The sequence below is a fragment of the Corylus avellana genome, chromosome ca7 (assembly GCF_901000735.1).
Source record: "Corylus avellana chromosome ca7, CavTom2PMs-1.0".
Lineage (NCBI taxonomy): Eukaryota > Viridiplantae > Streptophyta > Magnoliopsida > Fagales > Betulaceae > Corylus > Corylus avellana.
The window spans coordinates 10,594,836-10,620,828 of record NC_081547.1 but is presented as its reverse complement, the minus strand read 5'-3'; the positions used below and the strand labels follow the sequence as shown (position 1 = coordinate 10,620,828).

Here is a 25,993-nt window from a genome sequence, read left to right as displayed (position 1 = left end):
GGTAGACGATTCGTACGACCTAAAGATGAGTTATACTTATCCCTTGATTGTATGTAACTCATTAAAATATTTGATAGTCCATACCTAGAGAAGACGGATCGTACCGCATCTAGAGGTTAAGCAGACAGTTCATGCCGACCGAAGATGGATTATACTTATGTCTTAATAATTGTATTTTCTTGACTACTCGAGTGACATGAGTCTTATCATTCTATGCATAAAGCATTTCCAAACCACAAAGTAGATATATATACACACTAATTTTGAAAATTCTTTAACATCCTCACAATTTCCCCTACCTTTTGCACTTCGAAGAGGAAATTGTAGGGAACCCCAATTTAGGAGACCATTACCTAGGATACATTTCATGGGACAAGTGCCACGTTATGTAAAAAAAGCTATTATTGCAAAAATCAGTGAATACAACCATCATTAAGACAAAGAATTCATGGAAAAGTCATTAAAAGATCATATACATACGATTTATTCATCGAAAATAAGTTTGCAAGATTACATGCTACATGCATCTAAATGATGTCCAAATAAAATACCTTCTATCAATTGTCCACTGCCACTGCCACTTTTCTTAGAACAATTATAACCAAGTTTCTTGGCTCGAAACTATATTGTCTCCCACATATGTCATAATAGCCCAATCTAAACTATAATTAATAAATCCTTAATTAGGACTTTGTGATTAATAAGGACTAAGGTTTGGCACGAAAATAAGAAAAAATGGGTTTGATTTGACACTTTGGCTATTTTTTGGGTCTGAGTGTTGTTCACCCTCAAGAGGTGATTGATCACGCCAGGGTGATCGTTCATCCCAACAGTAGTAATCTATCACCAAGTGCCAAAAACCCTAGTGATCGATCACCCTTCTTTTAGTGATTGAAAGATGTTAGCAGTTTGCAATGTGAATGCGTCCAAGACTTGCAAACATGGTGATTAGGCTATATAAACACCCTTAGGCCAAGCCTAATGACCTTTTGGTCGGCTAGGGCTTCCAGAGTGCTCAAAAGAGAGAGAGAGAGAGAGAGAGAGCGAAAGAGGAGAAGAAACGAGGTGACTATGTGGTGGTTTTTGGAAGATCAAAGGCCCACGATGATTAATCCTTGCTCTAACCTTGTAATCTCTTGTTATTTACTATCTTTCCCATAGTTAGTTGTTATTTACAAGCTTTAAGCATAACTTAAATCATGCTCATTTTAAGTGTTTTAAACATGATTTAAGAAGAAAGGTTCAGCTTTTTAAAGAAAGACCCTAGCTTTAGCTTGTTGGTTGTTTTAATTAGACTAAATAGACTTCAATTAAGTGTAGGCTTTGTAAGAGGTGGAGAAGGACTACCCACCGGATGTTTTGAGTAGTTGTTAATGGTGGGTTTATAAAGTTGTTTAACTTGGTAGTTTCAATGCATAAAGGTTATGACTTTAGGTGTTTTAAGGTGTTAGGAGAGTTAAATGGGTGACATTTTTCAGTCTTAGAGCCTCTAGAATACTCAATAGAGCTAAAAATAAGTTTTTCCAGAGGTTAAATACAATGAACAATGTCCTTATTGATCATTGTTCATCATATTTGTCCATGGAATGAGCATTGATGATAGGTTTTGGCTATTTTGGCTACTTTCTCTCCTTGACCAGAAAGTGGATTTTGGCTATTTTTAGGGTTAATGATAGGTTTTTAGCTTAGTAGACCCTTCTAACGTTCAGATATTTTACAGACGACAGAGCTGGTGAGTTCGAGTGAGTTTACCAAGAAGACCCCTTACGACCAAGGTGAGTAAAATTCACGTGTCAACGATTTACCGAGACTTTTGCATGCATAATTTTATAGTTATACTAACATGAAGCTTATTATAAATGTTGTAAAGTCTACCTTTTATGCAAATTAAATATTTGGAAAAATGAATGATCGATTGATTGTGTGAGTTTTTGAAAATTCATGCATGGATAAGAAATGGTAAATATCTTTACATGATATGGCTATCATTGGAAAACATGTATAGAGTGTAGAGCATGTGCATATTAGGATATGGGCTTGACCCTATAATCCACATTTATTTTGATGTTAATTACCTTGGATTCAATGGTAAGAAGTGACTGATGCAATCATGTATGAATAATGGTCATGTACGCCCTACAACACTGCTAGTTGTGTGAATCACCCAAGGTTAGGGCATTGTACCTTGTCGAGACACTAGTGTTGTACTATATGTTCAACAGGACACAAACCTCACCATACGACGGTTATGGGTACAATGGAAACTTTAGAATAAAAATCCATTTTTTTAGTGACCATAGGAAGGATAGTTATGACTTGAATACATATAATGTCATATATTAGTATTATAATGCATCAACATGATTTTCTGCCTTGTTTATCTAACAAGATCCATATTACATGATGTTGCATGTAATTTATCTTATTTCCATAAAAGATTGAATTAACTACATAAATGACATGTTTCTCGTGTGCAAATCACTAAGTTGTGACTTACGATTTATCTTTTTCACTTGTAAAACATTTTTTCTTCTCTTTTTTTATTTTTTACAATCGATCAATTTATAGAAGATGGTGAAGCAGTTGACCTTGGATGACCTTAATAGGTTAGTTTTTAATATTGTCCCCGAGTTGATGGCTATTGTGGAGCCCGGTGGTTGAGAGACGGGCAGGCGCCCTTAGGGTTTTTGTATATGTGATACCTGTCATACTATCTTCCTTGAGGACTTCTCTTGATGAACTTTCAATTATTTCCCTCTTTATTTTTTGGGATAAATAGAAAATTGGTTCTTATAGTTGGCCTAAATTACAAATCATTCAATGTAGAATAAAAAATAATTTATAGGTCCATGTAGTTTATCTAAATTATAAATCATTTCATGTGGTATATAAAATAATTTAGGGTTAAATACCTTAGTCACCCTTGGGGTTTCACAACTTTATTTTTTGACCCCTAGGGTTTACTTTTGATCACATGAAGTCCCTGTGGTTTGCCTAAAGACTAAGATGGTCATTCCATACATCTGCCATTAGTAGACTTAACGGAAATCCACACCACTGACTTGGGGACCAATTACATTTCGACATGTATCCTTCCACCAAATATGATTGGATGATTAATTTTCCACGTAATAAAATTTTATTGAAAATCAAAATACATTTATTTTATTTTATTGTACAATCTGTCGTGAAAATCCCCAAACCCATCCAACCATCCCCATCTCCGGCGAAACCCCAAACCCATTATTAATTTGCCACGAGTCAGGGTATGCAAATGGGCTCTCCAAAAAAAACGGCTCTGGGTACCAGATCGGGCCGCTTCGTCAATGTTTGGTTTGGTGGGTTCATCAGATCGTGGGTTCTTCGGCTTGGAGAAGATCAGTGGGTTGGCCGAAGAGTGGGTTGGTTGGATTGGGGAAGAACAGTGGGTTGGGGAAGAAGGCTAGTGGCTAGAGATTCACGTAAAATTCGAATGGGCTTTGGGGTATAGGGCTTAGGGTTTGAACGGAGAAGGGGAAGCATCGTCGTTGGAGAAACGAAAAGCATCGTCGCCGGAGAGCGTGGGTTGGTCGTGGCCGGAGGTCGGGGAAGGTGGCGAGGATGCTTGGTTTGGAGTTTCACCGGAGATGGGGTTGGTTGAATGGGTTTGGGGATTTTCACAATAGATTGTACAATAAAATAAAATAAATGTATTTTGATTTTCAATAAAATTTTATTACGTGACAAATTAATAATCCAGTCATATTTGGTGGACGGACATGTGTCAAAATGTAATTGGTCCCCAAGTCAGTGACGTGGATTTTCGTTAAGTCTACTAATGGCAGATGGATGGAAGGACCATCTCGGTCTTTAGGCAAACCACAGGAACCTCCTGTGATCAAAAATAAACCGTATGGATCAAAAAATAAAATTGTGAAACTCCAAGGGCGAATAAGGTATTTAACCTAATAATTTATAGTTCATTAGGATAGTCCAAAATAATAGTTTACAACTTAAAATCAATTTCCATGCTTTAAAGACAAATAACAGTTTTATAAAAAAAAAAGTAACCCAATTTTCTCAAACTTAATTTGAAGGAAAACTTTATCACAATTTATTAACTTGAATGTTGTTTTTATTTATTTTTCAATGGTTAGAAGATGTGACTGTCAAATTCTCACAAAATACTCCCAAATCGTTGCGAGGAAGATGAAAATGAGAGAGCACGCACAAAGTAAAATTTTGGGGATAAAAGAGATTAGGTTGATTTACTGAGCAGTATGACTTGGAGTGATGGTTGATGTGTAATCTTAGCTGGTGTCCTAAAATGATGTGAAAAATCCTAGTTGTCATTTTTTAAAGTCATAAATTAATAATAACATGTGTCACGTTTTTTCTGAGTATGACATGATAAAGTAACAGATTTTGTTAAATTACTTAACGAAAATTGATTTTAGGAAGTAAACTGTTATTTTGACTTAACATGAGAATCTATAAATTATTTTTTATACCAGAGAAATTGATTTGTAATTTAGGTCAACTACAAGGACCTATAAATTATTTTTTATACCACAGAGAGTGATTTGTGTAATTTAGGCCAAGCACATGAACCAATTTTGTATTTATCTCTAATTTTTTTTATCCTAACTATCAAGCTTGATATGTGTGTTATTTGAGATCTAGATTTGGTGACCTATCCTTGATAGAGATACTTGATGTATTATTTTTAAGATGAATAATGCTAGATATTATATTTTTATCTTACAATTGTTCAACAACGTTGACATGACACTCCATATCAACCACAACATCTTTTTTAATTATTTAGGGCAAAATGCACTTTACCCACCTCCCCCGGAAGTTTAACCATATTTTCAATTTAAACCACAATGTTTAATTTTTGCAATGTATCCTCGCAAAGTTATAAAATTTTGCAATTTGAGTAATCTATTACTCAATTCCGTATTCTCAGACAAAAAATCAAACACGTGCCACGCACGCGATGATTTTTCTCTCAATCTTTCCAGATTGCCCCTAATGTAACCAAATGAGGGTGGCCAGAACCACCCCCTTGGCCTTATTGGGGGGGGGGGGGTTGGGGGGGAGTGATTTCGGCCACCCTCATTTGTCCTATTGGGAGTGGCCCGTGGGGTGGATCACCACCCCCAATCCAACCATTTGGGGGTCAACCACCCCCTTTGGCCATTTGGGGGTGACAATGGGTTTAAGGGTGATTTCGACTATCCCCATTTAGCCCCCAGGCACCCCTAAATGGACAAAGGGAAGTTTTTTTTTTTTTTTTTTAAATGAGGGGCAGCTTGGAAAGATTTGGAAAAAAATCCTCACATGTTTGACCTTCCATCTGAGAAGATAGAATTGAGTAACGAATTGCAAAATCTTGTAACTTTGTGAAGGTATATTGCAAATTTTTAAATATTGGGATTCAAATTAAAAATATGGTCAAACTTCGGAAGGGAGTGAGTAAAGTGCATTTTCCCCTATTATTTAACTAGGATTAATCAAATAGCTAGTTGAAAGTGCCACACCAGCCTTGTAAGATGGATATTAAATATAATTATAATATCTACCATTTCTCTTCTAAACTCTTCTAAAATAATATGTTATGATACTTTAGTATCTTGCTCTAATCATTATTTTATGTGACATTAGTTGAGTGGCTAATCTTCTTTTATGTTGAAAAAAGAGTCGTATCTTCCATTACATTAAAGAATATTACTCTCTAACAGGGGATCTTTGTAACTCTTCGAGTTATTTACTCGTTAAACAAGCTCGAAGATGTTTACTCTAACACTCCACCTAACGTGTAAAAATTAGCAGGATTGCAACGACCAATTCTGCCACTCAACCCAATTAGCAGAGGAATTCATGGTTTAGAGTGAATGATGCAAAATTCATTGCACATGGCGAATGACAGCGCTGAAATGCAATAACTTAGAGACATTTTGTACTGATATCCATAATACTGATTTACCAAACAAGGATGGTGAGTCAAATCTTTTGCTATCATTACAACATTTTTCTCCACAATGAAAAACACATTGGATGGAACAAAAGTCTCAAAAAGATGGGTGGCATGGGCCGACAGCTTTAAGATTCCAAAAGACAAATGGAGGTAAAAGTTGGCATTGTGTTGTAACTTTGGCTATATTATCAAAATGTAATCAACAGTTAAATGACAATCAACAGGAAATTACACCTTTTATATAAAGTCTTTGTCAAACTCAAATCATTATGATATAAACTTTCAGTTCCACTCTTCAGATCCTAATCATAATCTTCAATATACCAGCAAATCCTGTTTCCTTGTCTGTATGGAAATAATCATCCAAGTTTTCGGTGAAACATGCAACCTCTTAAAATCAGTGATAGGAAAAGTAAAAAGGAGAGGGGCCATTTTTGTTTGTTTCCTTACCAATTATCAGACCGAGGAGAAATCAGAAGAAAGAGACAATGAGTCACTCTGCACTTACTACATGAACCCATCACCATTAGTTAGCCCCATGCCATGGAACAAGCATAATTGACCACCAGCTTACCATCAAAACCAAAATTCTGCAATGGCCAAGAAGATACTTACATCCTGGTAAAATACAGACTAGCCATAACATTTAATAGATAAGCACATAATAAGTTGGTCATAAATAGTCAAATGGAAGCATCAGAGTGGACTGAAGACTTAACCAAAACAATCAACAAAAATAACTAGGATTTCAAATCCTTGCTTGTTAGGAAAAACTAACAGCATCTTCCCAGTAATCTTGCAGAAACCTTTATCCCTAACAATAATTGTTATTCCAATTTTTATTTGGTCACTTTTGAAACTGAGCAGAATAACTCCTCAATTTCATTAATACTTCTATTAGGCTCACATAGCCATCTCAATCAAAGACGGGACAATTTTATTTTTTAAAAAAAAAACAAGAGAAAAATGAAAAAGAAAAAGAAAAAGAGGCTTTTGGTGAAGAATGCCATGCCCAACAATAAATCAAATTCACAACCCCACTCTCCAAAACACTTCAAATCAGACCACATAAATTAAAGCAGATGGAAAAAGACGTTGATCATTAATATTATACACATCACCAGCCAGAATCAACCGCCATTCAAACATTTGTGGATAAGTAAACCCAAAACATGGCTCTTTTAACCATGATGTCCACAAGAATAAGAACCGAATGCAGCTCCCTTGTCGTCTGCCTAAATTTTATACAATGAAATGCAGTGTGCTTAAGAGTGATAGGATACTCCATAAACAAATTCCTTCTATATCTATCATACAGAAGAAATTCAAAAGCACAAAATAGATTAGGTATATTCAAAAAGGTAAAACATACACTGAGTTCAATCAAAGTCATTTCCTTGTCTTCAACTATAGCTTTTACTCAAACAAAAAGTATACTACATTGATGCATTACATTTATAATGCATTTGGACCAATTCATCAACATGTGAAAACGAAACCATAGAATAGTAGATATTTTATATAATTGGACAGAGGACAATACAAGAATGAAACATAATGAGGTAAGGGCTCGTTTGGGAGTGCGATTTCAATAAGTGCGATTTTAAAAATTGCGTTTTTAAAAATTGTGTTTTTAAAATCGCTACTTTTTAAAATCGCACAGACGTTTGGTAAAACATACTAAAAAGTACTTTTTTTATCAATTGAGTGTTTGGATAACATTAGCATATAATTGCGGTTTCATGACCAAATTACCAATAAGGATGAACAAGACAGAGAGGATGAAGAAAAAAATAAAAAGAGAAAATAATGGTTTTAATATATTTTAGGTGGGTATTCTTGGTATTTTTTTCATTCCCGTTCTAAAAAAGGTAACTATTGCGCCAAATATTTTTTTAATAGAAATCGTGATTTTGTTTTAAATTCGCACTTTTTCAAATAAGCACCCTCTAATCAGCTTATGGAAATCGCAGATTTTTTTGCGATTTTAAAATTTGCGTTTTTAAAATCGCAATCCCAAACACCCTAAAATTGCGATTTAGTTTAAAATCGCAGATTATTTTTTTAAAAACGCACTCCCAAACGCACCCTAAATTCCCAGTATAGCAAACATCTATTCACAACCACAACAAAAGAACCAATAGGTAAAATAAAAGAAAAATAAATTAAGTTTTAGCATCTTACATTATACAGATCAATTACCAATTCATCTGGGTTTGGTGAGAATGCACTGTTGACATAGACAAACTACAAAAAAATGAACAAGAGATTATTCTGAGGCCCAAAGCTTATAACAAATACAAGAAAACAACACCAGAAATCATTTACCAATGTTTCCCGATGAAGCTGCCGGCATAGAAAGTCAATCACTTTAGCAAACTTGTCAGTTCCAGGAATCTTCCATACCAAAGAGTTCAACAAACGAATACCAAGAATCCAATATAAATTTCAAACAGAAGAAATTTTCAGATAGTAAAATTTAGGCTTCCTTAAAGAGAGAACCATAAAAAGGAAAATATACAAAAGCACCTAACTAAAAATATATAAGAAAGAAAAAGAAAGAAATCTTAGACCTCAAATCAAGCTATTTTATGATTTGGATATTAATGCAATATCAAGATTGGCTTATTTGGTTAGATCATGGTGGCCGCCATTGTATTAATGTAATAGAAAACTTTTTAATTTTTTCCAAAGATCTGGCTTTGTGGAGATCATATTGATAAAACCTGAAGTTCTAGTTTATTAGGCTACCTTGACAATCGACCCAACTCGTTAGGGTTGAGTAAAAAATTGCATTGGTCAAAGCATGATTGAAAGATCGGTTGATTGAAGTAGAAAAGGGTCGACCGATGCAGTGACTGAAATTTTGTAAACACGACTTTTAGGGGTTTCTCAAGAAAATCTATATATTGGTCTCACTCTCACAATAGCAAACAACTTTTTTGATCCTTTTCAAAGTGTTCTTTTAGAGAGAGTGAAATTCAAGTGTTCTTAAGAATCTCTACAAGAGAGAAGAGAGGGACAAAACTTTTTTATTTTTTATAAGTAAATGAATTTCATTAAAAAGCACAAATGCGCAACCCAAGCATATAAGAAATATACAAGAAAACACCACACCGGAAGGAGAAAAAAAAAAAAAAAAAAGTCAAGAAAATCATGACAGCTAGAAAAATGAAAGCAATCCACGGCAGTCGTCCATTGGTAAAAGGTATTGAAGAATAAAGATTTTAATTTCACCACTGTCATCTCGCAATCTCTTTTTTTTTTTTTTTTCTTTTTTTTTATAGGTAAAGTTGTATATATTAAAAAGCGCAGAGGAGCGCAACCTTAATACACAAGAAGTATATAAGAGAACGCCTACATAGAAGAAGAAAAGAGAACAAAAAAATTAGGATAACTAATCACTAACGAAGCAAGCCAAATAGCTGTCCATGTGAAAAGAGTATAGAAGAAAAAGGTCGTGAGCTCTCCTAGGGGTCTCTCAGAGTCCTTAAAGCATCTTACATTCCTCTCTAACCATAAACACCACATGAAGCAGAGAGGAACCATTTTCCATACAATAGCACTCCGAGAACGGCCTTCCGTCCACCAACAAGCAAACAAATCCGCTACACTTCAAGGCATGACCCAAGACAACCCAAAACGACTGAAAATAGCATACCATAAAGAACAGGCAATCTCATAGTGAAAAAGAAGGTGATCTACAGTCTCCCCATCCGATGTGCACAAACAACATCTATTGATCACAATAAGATTTCTTTTTTTTTTTTTTATAAGTAAAGATATATAGATTAAGAGCGCAAAGAGGCGCAACCCTAGTACACCGGGAGTATACAAGAGACAATAAGATTTCTCTTTTGAAGATTGTCAACTATAAGAATCTTCCCTAACACCGTCGTCCATACGAAGAAAGCCACTCTCGAAGGAGCCTTTGTACGCCAAATACTCTTCCAAGGGAAAGGACTAGCCTCTTTAAATGCAAGAACATTATAGAATAATCTAACATCGGATTCCCCTTACAAGAGGGAACCCACCAAATTTTGTCCTCACCTTCCCTTCTCATTCTATGGGAATACAACAAAGTATAGAAAGAAGCTATCACTTCCACTTCCCAATCGTGAACCAACCAATTGAAACTCACATTCCATTGAAGTGTCCCACTTGTAAGGTCAATGTTAACTGCAATAGCTGCATCCTTCACACTGGCAGCCCAGAAATGCTTCCTTGAGAGTCGATGCTCCACACCACACATCGTCCTAGAATCTGATTATGGATCCAACTCCTTGATCAAATCTGGTATGGCTAGCAAACAACCACCACCCCCTACTAATATACTTCCAAAGCCCCACCCCATGCAGCCCAAAAGTGTCAATGGAGTGCCACCCACCCCACTCAGAACCAAACTTGGTGTCCATAACGATTCTCCACTAGGCCTTTCTCTCATTTGCATAATGCCACAGCCACTTCCCTAACAAAGCTCGATTGAACACTCTCAAGTTCCGGATCCCTAAACCACCCTCAGAGATAGGGGAACAACCCTTGGCCTAGCTGACCAAATGATACTTGAACTCTTCACTTATCTCACCCCATAAAAAATCACATTAAAGCTTCTCTATACGCTTAGCCACAGAAGTAGGAATAGGAAAGAGAGACATAAAATACGTAGGAAGATTAGAAAGAGTACTCTTAATAAGAGTGACCCTACCCCCCTTTGAAAGATACATCATTTTCCAACTAGCCAACCTGCGATCAATCTTTTCCACAATGTCATCCCAAATGGACTTGGCCTTAAAGCAAGCCCCATATACACCTTTAGAACTTCAATATCTTTTTCTCTCCATATACACCACATCAGGTAGGGCGGTACCAACTTCTACACTGCAGCACTATGAGGACTACCAGACTACCCTTTCTAATAGGTAAAGAGGTCTACTACTTGTATAAGTAGAACCTAATATAGCCCATAAAGACTGAACATAGCGTTTCCTAACGCGGTCAACAAAGCAAAAAAGGCCACTTGCAAAGGAAAATTATTTCACCAAAGACTCCTCCAAGGGAGAGCAGTACTCTCATGGAGAATTAGTACGTTACAGAATGACCTGACATCAAACAACATTGATCTTTGATCAATGGTTCTTAGTGTGAAAACTTGGAAGAAAAAAATAAAGAGAATCTATGTTTTTCACATCCATGTCCCAAAGAGAAAACCTTTTATAAGTTATTCCCTAAAGCCATAGAGAAACAAATTCCTCTATATGGCGGTGGAAGTCCAGAGAGTAGAATCCAAAAACGCTAACGTGTGAGTGAGCAGAGAAACAAGTTGTGGATTCGGTGCGAGATTTCGACGAACAAAGAAGCAAAGAACATGAGGTTATTGATTGGTGAACAAACGTTAAGAGTATAGAATGAGTCTCGGAGGAAATTTAGTCATTAGTAAGTCTATATGTGAGTTTAATAAGCCTTGATATGTTTCTTTTATCAGTGATATCATTTTGTGTTGGACTAAGTCCCAGAGTTTTTCCTAGTGATTGGGTTTTCCTTGTTAACAAAAATCCTCGTTGACTTTGTATGATGATTGCTTATTTATGGTGTATTGATTATCATGCTTTATATATCTTGCATTTGATCGATTAATTGCAATTTCACACTATCGGTACCATCACACATTGAGTATTGATTTAGTTGTGAATTTTATATATATTGTTAAACAAATTCGAACAACATGATTAGGATGTTTTTATTGAAAAGGAGTTAAAGTTTTAATTGTTATAATATTTGAAGATTTTCAATAAAAACATATGACCATCCAAGACATATCCACTGAATTTGCACAATACCTACAAGTCAAGTTCAAGGCTAGATGCAAATAACAAAACAAACATATGACCACCACCATCTTGTGTGATAAGTTTTCAATGTTGCACAAACAGAATTCCACATCTGTAGTATATGAACATAAGACAGAAAAAGTATACCTAATACACATTGCTGCAACAAAATTCTTACTTCTAATAGTTTCAAATGTAAAAGATTAGAAAAATTACACTTTAGCCCTCTAAACTATCTAGTCCCCTTGTTTAAAAATTGTTGCAATGTACCTCCACTGTCTACATTAGGCGTTAAATATAAGACAACTAGAAAAAAAAATAATAATAACAAAAATGCCCCTAAACACAGCAGATGATAGTTTTCTCATTGACATTTATGTTTAAGCCTAATTTGGTATCTGCTCCTTCCCCATTCCCTGTAAACCCTGATCCCAAAAATTGAGTAAATAAGAGACAGATTTTAATTGAAAAAAAAAAAGGAAATGAAAGTGTACTGATTGTAATTATGGGCTAGTGTTCATATACTTCAGATTGTTAAGGGGTATTTCAATCATTTTTCCTATTTATGTATTTAATGTCTAATTTGGATGGTGGGACAAATTGCAATAATTCTTCAAGATTAAAGGGTCAATTGCTTACATTGAATTTTGTAGGGAAATTGCAACAATGGTGATAGGTTGAGATTGTAAAGTATGATTTTCCCTAAAATATTAAAAAGAACCTCTTAAAAATTTGCCCAAAAACCAAGGGGTTAGCTCAAGTCGTAAGGACCTTGGTCTTGATGGCATTCCCATCAAGTCTAAGGTTAGAATTCCCTTTAGTGCAAACCATTCCTTGTGGCAACCAACCACCAGCAAAGTCGGATTATTACCCAATCCGTGTGCAGGGGACACTTTGCACGAATCCAAGGTTTACCCAACAGGGATGAGTATAAAGTGTCCCTGCCTTAAAGAGGTTCTTCGTTATTACGAAACCATAGTCACCCCTAAATACTTTTTTCAGAAATTAAAATAAAAGCAAATTCAAACTAAGACCGTTTAAAGAATACCTTGAATTTGGCTTGTTTGAGTATAGGCGCATCGCCAGTTGCTCTGAGATGAACAACCACTGCAGCAAATTGAAAACCCAGAACAGAAAAAAATAAAAATAAAATACACAAAAACACCACCATTAACAAAGCTCAAAAACTGAAAGATTGAGCAATAAAAACCAGTTGAGCAGTAATTATCAATTGGGTTTTTCTTGGAGGTTTTTGGGTGCTTACCTTTTCGTACAGAACTCGGAGAATCAGCAGCCATTGTTTTTTTTTTTTTTTTCTCTCTCTCAAGTAATTGCCGAGTTTCGGGTCAGATCTAAAGTGGGGCATTGCGATTCCTTCCACGGATATTTCATCGCTTCGACGGGTTATGGGCTTTCCACTGTTAGTATTTGGGCCCTGGAAGTCCAAATCCGGGCTATTTGGGTTAGGTTGCACCTTCCAAGTGGTTAGGCCTAATCATAGAGCACATTAGAAATAAAAATGAGTATTATTAAGAATACAATAAGTTTGAAATGAAATCGTTATTTTTTTAATTTTTTGGCGACAAAACATTATCCTTTCACTAAAATTAAATCAAAATTCTAAAAGTACCTCAGAATTATTTAATTTTTCAAAAAAAAAATGAACTCATTAGGATGGTCTACCCTTCATCAGATTCATTTCAGAATTTATCAGTGCTTATCGTTCATCGGCATCCACTTGGTTATCGTCTCAATTGCTTGCTAATAGGTCTCTTGCCCTTTGGGCCTTGGCTTTGCTTTAGTTATCGCTTTATATGACCTTTCTGAGATGAACGTGTCATTTTACTGCTCTCTCTCTCCCCAAACTCTGTCCATTTCGTTTTTTCTCTCAAACAAATTTACTGACTTAAGCATTGAAAGCTCTCATGATCCCTTAAAAATAGTGGTTTTCGGTGAGCGCTTTTCTTGTTTTGCATATAACCCATCAATCGCCGCCGGCCTAATTATCCAAAAATATGCTTCAACAAACACAAATATTATTATATGCATGTGCCTAACTTGTTGCTTGTTAAATAATTGGACCGTAGCATCAGTTATTATATACTTGTCACATTGCCGGCCATGTGATAAACATTATTGGCGCTTGCCTAATGGAATATTATTCTGTGCTTTCGTTCTTAATTATTTCACGCAGAAATGGATTAATCAGCAATATATAATAATATCAGGTCGCACTCATGCATGTTTAATAAAATTATCACTAGGATAAGTTTTTTAACCTGATGTGTTAGTGCACGTATATTTCAATTGCTTTATGTCTTAATTAAACTTTGTTTTTGTTTTGAATTATATAGGAATTAGAATAAACAAAGGTAAACACATCCCGATTCCCATCTGCCAATATTTAAACTGGTTGTTAATTGACGATTAAATGAGTAATTAAATAAGTTGTTCTTATTCTGGTCTTCCAGTCGATCTTCTGGTCTTCTTTCACCTGCTCATCTGCTAATGGGACATTTTTAACCTCGTAAGAACCGTGAAATGAGCTATCATGAGGACGTCATTTGGACACGGATCTAGAATAGATCCGGATGGGAAGCTTGTGCGCTGCAATAATTACCTTAAAGGCAAGAAAAAAAAAAAGAAGAGAAAATACACTAAAACTATTCACTCATTTGCACTTTTAACCCTTAATGTTTAAAAAGTGACACTTTATCCCCCAAGGTATTTGACATTGACACTTGACCCCCATGAAGTACACTTTACCACCTTGAAATATTTTGAGTTGACACTTTACCCCCCGAAGTAATGAAGTTTTGGGGGAGTAAAGTGTCAACTTAAGTGGGTAAAATGTCAATTTAAAATATGTCAGGGGATAAAGTGTACTTTATGGGGATCAAATGTTAATGTCATATACTTTGAAAAAATAAAGTGTCACTTTTTAAATATTAGAGTTAAAAGTGCAAATAAGTGGATAATTCAGAGGGGTAAAATGTTTTTTCATTTTTTTTAAAAAAAAAAAAAAAAAAAAAAAACATGTATACATAGACAGAAAGAAAATTATAAATTCAGTGAGACAGACAAGCTAGCTAGCCAGCTGGGCATGTGGTTTCCATTAAGGTTAAACAAGTTTTTTTTTTTTTTTTTCTTTTTTTGACATGTCCACACAAGAGGGGGAGGGAGGATCGAACTAGTAACTTCCGCTTTATAAAGCGTGGTCTCCAACCGATTGAGCTACCCCTTGAGGACAAGTTAGACAAGTTTTGGTATATAATAATGCAAAGGAAAACATAACGACAGGAAACATGATCGATAATTAAACAAATGGATGCTTTTGGATCATTTGATTTGTTTATTTTCAAATCAATAGGATTCTTTCAACGCCATTATTGTTCCTTTCGCATGAAACACTGATAGAACTCTAGAACCTGGTTTTAACTTTTACGAATTACGTACGAAACATTTTGTTGTGTTTCAAAAGATATCGAAAAAAGGTTTTAGAATATGTTGTAGCGATCGATACATATTAAGAATGATTTGATTTAGGTCTTGCTGAATTTCTGTGAGTGTAAATCTAACATAAGTGAATTAAAGGATCCAAGATTACTTGCCCTCGTAGATTATCACATATTTTTATATAGGGGGAAATACACTTTACTCTTTAAAGTATTTTGAATTGACATTGTATCCCCCTGAGTTGACACTTCACTCCCAAAACTTAGTTACTTTAGGAGGGTAAAGTGTCAATTCAAAATACTTTAGGGGAGTAAAGTGTACTTCATGAAGTCAAATGTTAATATCAGATACTTTGGGGGGTAAAGTGTAACTTTTTAAACATTGTGGTTAAAAATGCAAATGGTTGGATAGTTCAGGAAGTAAAATGTATTTTCTCCTAGTATATAACCTTTAATAGCCCTTTAAGAGTAAAGTATAGGGATGATTGGAAGTTATCTAAGGGACTTATGAACCCTAGATTCTCGAGTCAAATAAGCATACATATAGTTGATGCATGATTACTTAAATGCATTCTTAGCAAATTGCATGAGTTTGAATCACGCAATCAGAATCTCAATGTCTTTTGTTCAAAAAAGGTGACATAAGTGACACTCAGAAGACTATTGAGATAATTAGGGGATTGCGTTTTCCAAATTGCATGTTTATTTAATGAATTTTCTTTTCTTAAATGATTAACTAGAATGAATTATTTCAGTTCATCATAGTTTACAAAATGATCACTATTTTTATACTATGTATAAAGTATGTTGCTTAATTAAGTGGTGGTTATAAAAACCTAAACATGGTTTCAATGTTCTTATGTTTGATTTCATATTTATGAAAAGTTGCTTAATTTGCAACTTAATGAATGTTAATAGTTGCAAAATCATCGCTATTACCTTATGTATTAGACAATATTTTTATCAAGTGATTATGAATGACATGATGATGGCAAGTTACAAATGTTTATGTATGATGAATGACATATATGTTCTAAATGTTTGATCAGTGGTATGACCAGTGACGGAATTAGGGGGGACCAGGGTAGGCCATGCGCCCATGCCCCCCTCCCGCCTCAAATTTCTTAGAAAAAATAGTTTAGGTGGTAAAAAAAAATAAAAAATAAAAAATATTTAAAGCCCATTGGCCCTGCCCAAAAAATTTTTTGGCCCACCAATTCCTCAAAATAAAATAAAATAAAATAAAAAAAAAAGGTAGGAAAAATAAAATTATTTTAAGCTCATTGGCCCCCTCCCCTGCCCAAAAAAGTTTTTGGCCCACTCCCTCTCTTTTATTTTCATTACTGTAACCCACTCCCCCTCTCCTCTACTTTCCCTTCTCTTCATATACCTTGGCTCCCCAATCAAACTTTCTGGTTCCGTCCCTGGATATGACAACAAGAAATCAAATGAAAGGGGAATGTCGTCTATGTGACAAAAGTTATTTCATAGTGTTTTAAATTTTTAAATGCTTACACTTCAACTTTATAAATATTATTTTATATGAATAATCCATTTTCTTACTAAGAATCGACTGACCCCCTATATTTTTTTCATTTTTTTAGAGAACGAAGAGGTTAGTGTTGAGGAGTAGGATAGTAAGAGGCTCTCAGTTGAACAAGTAGCAGAATCAATGTTTAGCATGAGCTAGACATTTCAATTCAAATTTTCTAGAAACCGAAACAAAGTTTACATTTATTTATGGGGTAACTTCACTTTAAACCCCAGAATTACCATGTGATTTGACAAGCTCTCCGAACTTCAAAACTTCTTAATTTGAACCCCCTGAACTTTCAATTGCAGACAATTTACCCCCATCTGTCAATTTTTGCCTTTAAAACCCCTAAAAAGACAAAATTACCCTTCAAATTTCTTTTTATTAAAAAAAAAAAAGAAAAAAAAATATTTGAAAAAAAAAAAAGGGTCACAAGGTGGCCCAACCGTGGGTCACCTTGTTATTTTTTTTAAATAATTTTTAATTTGAAATTAAGGATAAATTTGAAATTTTATAAAAAAATTTAGGGGTATAAACGTCATTGTCTCAATTTTAACGTTTAAAATATGACGGATAGGTTCAAATTGACTGTAATTGAAAGTTCATAGATTCAAATTGAAAAATTTTAAAATTTGAATGACTTATCAAACCGCGTGAAAATTAAAAGATTTAAATTGAAGTTATCCCTTTATTTATTTATTTGTAAGTTAAAAAGTCTACATTACTCGCTTGGATTGTCATTAATCAATATCAATTGATGATTGATCCCATTATGAGATAGAAAATTGAAACATGTGACGGCAAGTGGACCTCAAAAGTCTATTTGCCTTTAATCTGCCATTGGGCATTTGGGCATGCGTGATTTTGAAAGAGCTTGCATATTCCAGGGGATCCCATTTTTATACTAACAAACAAATATTAGGCAACGTAACACTCCAATTCCTTTTATGTTTGCTTTTAAGACCAAACCCAAGCTTTCTTTTACACAAAAATAATTTTCTTTGTCTAATATAAGGCCAGAACCCTTATATATATAAAGTTTGATTCTCTTTTGTTACAAATAATTCTTTAGAACCACACCGGTTGACGAATTCAATATCTTATCTGATCCGTGTGAAGTGAGTGCTTAAAAAGGTTGAGAGTACATGATAGCTACCACTAGAATGTCTAAAAGTATATTCTTCTAAGAGTTAAGATGTTTTAATTGTTACCTTTGACGTACAATCACATATATAACTAAAATGTTTAAAAGTTTTCTTGATAATTAATTAGCGTAAATGTGTTAATTAATTTGTTAAAATGAATAACTTTTGCATGCATCAAGACTAGAAGCAATATTAGGGTGAAACTTTTTTTTAAAAAAATTTTTTTATGACGATGTGTCTTTGCATATTTCTCTATAAAACAATATTATAGGTAGAATGAGAAATTTCTTCCATCCAAATTTGATCTACGCTTTGTTTAATTCTTTGAATGTCAGTACTGTTCTAATTAGTTCTTAGATCTGCAGTATATTCTGGTGAATAACGTCCTTAGTCATTGCTCGGTCCATCTAAACTTTCTCAATTAGACAGTGATTTCCTTGCTTTTCTATTTTCGCTACAATTGCATACCTAAATGTAATCTCATCCACTTCCTCTATTATTAATAATAATTTTTTCATATGTCTGATAATTTCTTCGACATCGGCCACTAATTTGCTGCCAGCTAAAGTTTTTTCTACACAAAAAGGAGAGAGAGAAGGGTGAAACTATTATAATCCTTTAAGAAAGTCCTACAAGAAAACATAAACTAGCTGGAATAAAACGTCGGTGGGCATACCACGTCACCAAAAAAGAAAGAGTCAGTGGGTGGCTCTTTTCTTTTTACGTAGCTCATTGGTCATCAATTTTCAATGGGACAATTTCGTGTTATCAAATCAACAATCCAATTCAAGAAAAAAGACAGAAAATATTCATGGTGAGTTAGTTAAGAGTGAGAGAAACATCCATCCACTCGGCCCTATCATCAAATCATATCGGAAAGCGTAATAAATAAAGTTATGGGTCGTATCATTTGAAAAAAGATTTACATGATAAGTCGTATTCATCTCTACCCTACTCATCTCATCATCATTTGAAAAAAGATGACTGAATTGTGCTAAATTCCTTTCATCAATGGTGGTGTCCCAGACGGGAGACTAATAGAGCCGCTCATATACATGCTTGTAAAACTAATACTTTTAGTGGGAGATGAAGTGATTCACATAGAAGAAGCGTCTCAATGTGTCATTGGTATTGTAATGATTGAACGTTGTAATTGTTGTTAGCTTTTTATTATTAATGAAATGCGTTAATGATTTCAAAAATATATAATAAAAAATAAAAAATAAAAAATTCATCATCTACTCTCTCTCTTTTCATTATAGGAGAATCTTGGACTACTTCGAACACCAATCTCGATCTATGGAAATCATTATGAAATTTTGGACGGATTATTTTGTACATTTTACAATAATTGTAATTTTTGAAGAAATTTCTCGACCTAACTCATCTCATAAAATCGGTTCAATAAGAGAGAGTTGTCAATTCCTTATAAACATGCCCAAGATCTTGTCCACAAACAATGTGGGACTATTTCTCAACACCCTCCCTCACGTGCAGACCGATATTTTTCCTGGTCTTTGTCACGAGGTAAGTAGTGTGGGCCCTTATTTGTCCTTTGGTAGGCTCGGATACCATGAAGAAAATTCGTGGGACTATGAATATTAAATGCGGAAATAATAAAATAGACAAGATATTTTATGTGATTCGGTATATGACCTACGTCCATAGATAAAGCGTAAAGGGCTACATTAGGCTCTTATTGAATGATTTGTTTACAATACAGATGCTCCCTATATATAGGGATGTGGAGAGAATACAAAATGATATAATTGATAAAATCAAATCAGTATTGAATATTTTTTATTTTATTTTATCAATTACAATCAATACAAAGATATTCTCATAATATCAAATCTCACATCATATATTCTAACAATTTTCACTATTTGTAGCATTCCTAATGGAGAAGCCAAATAACACCGTTATCTAAAATGATTAATCTGATTTGTAAAAAACCTCCAATATTGGATTAACAAAAAAAAAAAAAAAAAAAAGATATTTGATTGGATTAGCCAAAAAAACAAAAAGGTTACATGTAGCAGTACTTTCAAGGGAGCCATTTTATTTTTTATTGTTTCTCTCACCTATTTTCCCAAAATTTTTTCCACTTTTCAAGAAATCATTATGAGAATATTCTTTCACAATTTTTAATAAAAAGATATTTAAATGATATAGATAAAAATATAGCAAATTGGATGTAGGAAGCCTTTAAAAAATCAATAGTTAAACTAGATAAAGTGAGTTTTGAGGAGCTATTTTGCACAAAAAATTGGCTCCTCTATTGTGAATGCTCAGTAAACACTTTGAGATGCATATAGCATTTCTTAGCCAAAATAGCCAAAAGAACCTCCACATTTTGCCACTTTGGCTACGAAATTCAGTAGCTAATTTTCTATTCGGAATAGTGAAAATAGATTGAAGAAAAAAAAATTGAATATTTTAAATGAACTACTGAAAGTGAATAACTAAAATGTCAAGTTGAATATAAGTAGCTTGGAAAAGCAGGAAGCTAAAAAAAATTTTAGCTAAATTTTAGATAAACATTTGTTGAGTTGGATGTGGATGCTTTAACTTTTATATAATAATAAATTTCCAATAAACGGATCCAACTATAAAATGGATTTTTTTTTTCCCTGATGAGTAATGCTACATACACATTTTCTATCTTACTCTTATACTTTTGAGCTAATGTGACAATGTCTATGATACAAGAGTAAATAAAAAATTAGTAAAATTCCAAATTTGTGTTGTAAGAGAAAAAACCCTAGTAGAGAGTGCTGTATAGCTCGGGGAGGGGGGGAAATTTTGTTCTCCCCCTCCCCGCTCTCCCTTCCCCGACTCTTCCCCCCCTCCCCCTTTTTTCTTTATTTTTGTTTACTTTTCTTTTGTTACAAGCTCAAGCTCCACCGTACCGCGCCGGATGTGCCGTTCACCATTTCTGCCGTGTCTTTTTACGGGGTTGATGGAGCTCTTGGAACGTACTGTTCAAAGCTCGATCTACAACCCTCCGTTAGACCCACCTCAACACGTGCCTCTCCACCGCGCACACCAGCCCCGCTCGCTTCTAAAGGCTCCTGTTGCTTCTGATTCCGGCAACCCCATGACAGATTGTGACTCGCACACGCCTGTTCGTGTTTTTTTTTCGCGCTCTGGCCAGAATCATCCGACAACCTTCCTCCGATGGTGTTTTGTGGGCTTTTGTTCCTTTTCTTCATTTTCTGTGTATTTTTTCGTTTTCCCTGTATTTTGTAGTCCTGGCCATTTGGGTTGAAGATGCGAATAATTTCTTGGCTTGCGAGTTGATGAGGATGAGTTGCTACCTATACATCGGATTGAGTCTGTCAGGAGCAGACTTATTGTTACAACTAAAGATTAGTCATGGTTAGCGGATGTTAATGTCATAGATAGGTTTCGAATGTAAGATTCTTATGTATGTATTTATGATGTTGTAATGTAACATACTGATATTTCTCTTCTTTTATCTTGTAAACAAATTGAGTATTACGCTGAAATAATCTTACACAGCAGAAAATCTAAAATCTATCAATACAAAACAATACTTTTAAAAATACTTTTCTTTATACAAAATACCCACAATTATGCTAAATAAGACATTTATACAAATCTATCTGACTGTATAAACTCTAGACAAACTTCACCAACTTAGAACCTTTATACATCTCAAATATGAAGCTCTAATCACAACTGTATAATTACTTTGACTTTCCATTCCTGCAAGCACTACAAAAACTATAAAGTAATGAGTCAATTGATTCACGATAATATAAATCATTGTTGAAACAATTATATCAAAATGCCAGACATTTAATAAAACTACAAAGATCTATATTATTGAATATCAATCTCACTCTCAGTAAGTAAGAATACTTACAGTGGATTACATGAATGGATCATCAAAGGTAATTACTTGTTGAAACTCATTCTGCTTCGCACAGTCTCTTTCTTTCAATATCTCTCACTATCCCCAAAAACTCCCTCTTAATCTTTGATTCTCAGTCTCCATCTTTTTCTAAATTATCTTCGTCTCACTGCCTCTCCCTCTAACTCTGCCTCTCACCATCTCTCTGCTAGCTCTCTCTCTCTCTCTCTCTCTCTCTCTCTTGTGTTCTTTCTTTTTTGCAGCACTTTGTCTCGCCCTTTCTTTCTCTGCTTTGTGTAAATACTCTCAGAAAAAAGAAAGACCGAGTAGAAAGTGGAAGAAGGAAGAATATGTGGAAGAGAAGGGGGAGGAGTGGTGAAATTTGTGAAGGGGGAAGCTCTATTTATAGCAAAAAAACCAAATACTATTCCGTCTTTCATTTACAATTCTACCCTCCATTTACTATTTCACCTACCTTCCATTTACTATTCTACCTTTCATTTGCTATTATACAACTACCAATCTCCAATTACCATTCATATAATATCATAAATTCTTCAAGAATTAATATCATTGCCTAATATGAATATTAATATAATCCTAGTATCAAATTAATTTTTCTAAAATAAGACTTTTAAAATTTGGGGCGCTACATGTAACCTCCTAACTTCAGCTATGATTTTTTCAGAGCTTTATACTCTGCAATGTAAGAGCTTCATGCTCGTGATCATTCTTCAATTAATGAGACCGCAATGATTTTTCCTTTTAAAAAAAAAAAAAAAAAATTAGTATTTAGAATCATTATTCGCCAATAATTAATTGATGACTTATAAGAATCCCATGCTACAGGTGTTCCAAAATCAAGTATCATTGAATGATGTAGCACATAATAATGGGGCCTTGTACAATGAGAACTTAGTAAAAAAATATTTAAAGAATTTTTTAGATTAATCCCTAAGTTAATACCACAAAACAGATCACACCTTCATTTTTTTTTTCCTAGTTTTAATTGCATAAGTTCTTCGAAAATGTGAAATAGATCATTTCGTTGGTTTTCCATCCAAAATTGTATTGTCTGTTGGTGTCATGTCAATATTTTTACCACATCACATTTTTTAAATAATTTTATTAAAAATCAAATCTTAAAAAAAAAATAAAAAATAAAAAAATGAAGGGGCACTCGCCAACGATGGGATTGCCACCCCTAAGGCTGAGGTGGCCTTGTAGGCCACGGCCACCCCCAACCCCGGTTGAGATAAATCTCTAAGTTAAGACGCGAGAAAAGATGACACCTCAATTTTTTTTTTTTCTCAGTTTTAACTACATAATTAAGTTTAATAATAATAATCCATAATAATAATAAAAAAATGATAATGATTTTAAGTTGGTCAAGTAGCACTTGGGTTTTGAGTTGAGATTCTTTTAATTAATTCATAACGAATAATATAAGCCGTTATCAAAAAATTATAATGATTTTAATTTCGTCAAGTAGCTGCTGATTTGTCGTTCTTAATTAGGACTTAAAAAAAAATTATAATTCCAGGTAATTCAATAGAACTGACTTATTTATTTATTTATTTATTTTTACAGAGGCTGCAAAATGAGAGCCCTATTTGTCAGTTCGTCAAAGGCTATTATTTGACAGCGATGGGTTTGGCTCCTTTTTCTTTACCTTAAAAGCAATATTACGGTAATTGGCTTTTATGACGCCAAATAGTTTATGAGGGCAAACAGTCCAAAATATTTTTATAAAAAAATATTAACTTTTTATTGTTTGATTGAGACTCTAAAAATAATATTTTTTGATATTTGGTTGGAACAAAAAAAAGTGTGATCCTATTTTTCTTCCGGCTACTGCTACAGTCATCTGCCTATTGTGCTCCTGTTTTTTAATTTTCAGTTGTATTGTTTTAATTTTTCCTGTTTTTTAGTTGGGTTGTGTTGCTTTTCCTGTATCTTCCTTATTTTTCTTATTGCTTGTAATAAGGTTATGTCATCTCTTTTGATCTGCTCGCTTGTTATTTTGGTCCAAACCCATGGGGTTATGGATGTAAACGATATTCTGACTTTCAGGTCGAGGAGGATGTATGTCGGCATGGGGTCCTTTTGATCCCAGGGTGGAGGAATAAGAGTTACTACCTATGCATTAGTTTGTATCTGCCTCGCGTATATCTGTTATTCCAACTAAATATTAGTTATGGGTTAGCGGATGTTTGACGTCTTTGATGTGTAATCTTTTAGCTACTGCTTTGATCTTTTAGCTTTAACTAGTATCTTTCAGAACGTTATGTTCTGTGATTGTAAGAGTTTTAATGCTTTTGACTTCTCTATTAATGAGATAAAGAATAATTTTCCTTAAAAAAACAAAAAAGATTAAGACGACTATTACGGCGTTTTTCACGAAATAACATGTGTTAACAAATCATCTAATCTAATGCCATGGGAGTAGACCCACAGTTGGGGTGGCCAAATTATTATTATTTTTTATATTTTATATTTTTATTTAAAATTATTTATGTCGTAATATTATTAGTGCGCTACATGACATATTAACAGATTTCGTCCAATTTACTAACAAAAAACATGTCGAGTGACCAATATATTTGTGTTTTTCTTCTACATACCTACCCAAAATGTTTTCAATCTCATCACCAAGCTACTTACAACTCATCATTAAAACCAATTTTCCATTTTTTTCAATACAAAATCCATTCTACATATGTGAGTATACTATACACATGTTAGAATTAAATACACATTTACCAGATTTTTTTTGTTCTTTTTTGAAGGCTATACATTAATCGGCAGAATTCAAGATTTAATTAATTAGATAAGACCCATCATTCATTTTTCACATGCATGCATGCCACCATAGTGCAGGACAAACAGACATGAAATAGTATTGCTTGTACAATTTCGGACATAGCTAGGTTGCAGTCTTTCACTATATATATATATATATATATATATATATATCCAATTTTTGGAAGAATTTATAGTAGGGTTATGTGCATGCTAGTAGCTACTAATTCTACTAATTAAGTTTCTTAATTAATCACAGAGCCATTCCAGTCCGGACTCAAAATATGGATCCAAAGATTGAGAATCGGAGCCACGCAGCTTATCTTCAGAAACAAAGCCTTTGTGATCAGACGTGTTAATGCTATTATCGGCTTCATTTTGGAGACAAAAAAGCTGCGAGAAATCCATGTCGAGAAAATCCGACAGGATATTTCCGTCCGTCTCGAAATCCATGATGAAGTTGGGCAGATAATTAGTATCCTCTTCCGAAATGGGGTTTGAAAAGTCAACCGGGTCGTCAGGAGTTGAAGATGGCTGGAGCTTGGCGTGGGATTGGTCGTGTTCTTGTGGCCCGGTGGTTACGACAACTTTGGTGCACCTTGTCGCCTTGGTTCGGACCACTGATGAACTACTTTCCATGAAGGGATTTGGGTTGATCTCTCGGGGTTGACTTGGATCAGTACTTGATGGTCTTCTTTTTGGGTGATCTCCGGCCACCTGAAATTTCTTTCCAATATTTGTGTTCCAGTAGTTCTTGATTTCATTGTCTGTTCGGCCTGGAAGCCGCCCAGCTATCAAAGACCATCTGCAACGAATTAACAATTAAGCCACACATTAATTAATTAATTAATTAATTCCCATATATTAAAAATTAAAAAATATAAATATAAATAAAAAATAAAATAAAATAAAATAAAATAAAAGAAGACCTGTTTCCCAGGAGTTTGTGAAGCCTGATGATGAGCTCCTCTTCATCACGAGTGATGTTGCCTCTCTTGATATCAGGTCTCAGATAATTTAACCATCTGAGTCGGCAACTCTTCCCACATCTTTTAAGTCCTGGATAAATTAAACCATCTAATTAAGGAAAAGAAAAGGAATTATTATGTGTTTTTTTTTTTTTTTTGGATAAATGAAAAAAGATCAAACCTGCTCTCTTGGGAAGATTTCTCCATTTCCCCTCGCCATGAGTTTTGATGTATTCTGTGAGTACTCTGTCTTCCATAGCTGTCCATGCTCCCCTGTTCAACCCCTCCTTTGAACAACAGGGACTCCTTCCCATCTAAAGTCAGAATCTCTCTCTCTCTCTCTCTACAGTAGTTTATTTTGGGGAGAGAGAGTGAGAGATCGACTATCTATGCTTGAAGCTGGGAGGTTGTAGTTTATT

General features: G+C 34.3%; 2 protein-coding genes across 3 annotated transcripts; both read right to left on the bottom strand.

The window, feature by feature from the left end:
- Positions 1-6,125: 6,125 nt before the first annotated feature.
- Positions 6,126-13,122, bottom strand: LOC132187756 (ubiquitin-like protein ATG12). Of its 2 annotated transcripts, XR_009440847.1 has the most exons (6): positions 13,055-13,122; positions 12,839-12,897; positions 8,291-8,359; positions 8,147-8,209; positions 6,413-6,552; positions 6,126-6,307 (listed from the first exon to the last, which is right to left on the bottom strand). XR_009440847.1 is itself a non-coding variant. In XM_059602175.1 (5 exons), the coding sequence occupies exons 1-5, from the start codon at positions 13,086-13,088 to the stop codon at positions 6,493-6,495; spliced, it is 285 nt and encodes a 94-aa protein (XP_059458158.1). In that variant the 5' UTR covers positions 13,089-13,122; the 3' UTR covers positions 6,126-6,492. The 2 variants fall into 2 exon arrangements, 1 of the variants encoding a protein (XP_059458158.1); XM_059602175.1 differs by having other exon boundaries at positions 6,126-6,552.
- Positions 13,123-24,601: 11,479 nt separating this feature from the next.
- Positions 24,602-25,993, bottom strand: LOC132187068 (transcription factor MYB1-like). The gene is made up of 3 exons (XM_059601223.1): positions 25,756-25,993; positions 25,536-25,665; positions 24,602-25,411 (listed from the first exon to the last, which is right to left on the bottom strand). Exons 1-3 carry the CDS (start codon positions 25,886-25,888, stop codon positions 24,856-24,858), a joined length of 819 nt encoding a protein of 272 aa, XP_059457206.1. The 5' UTR covers positions 25,889-25,993; the 3' UTR covers positions 24,602-24,855.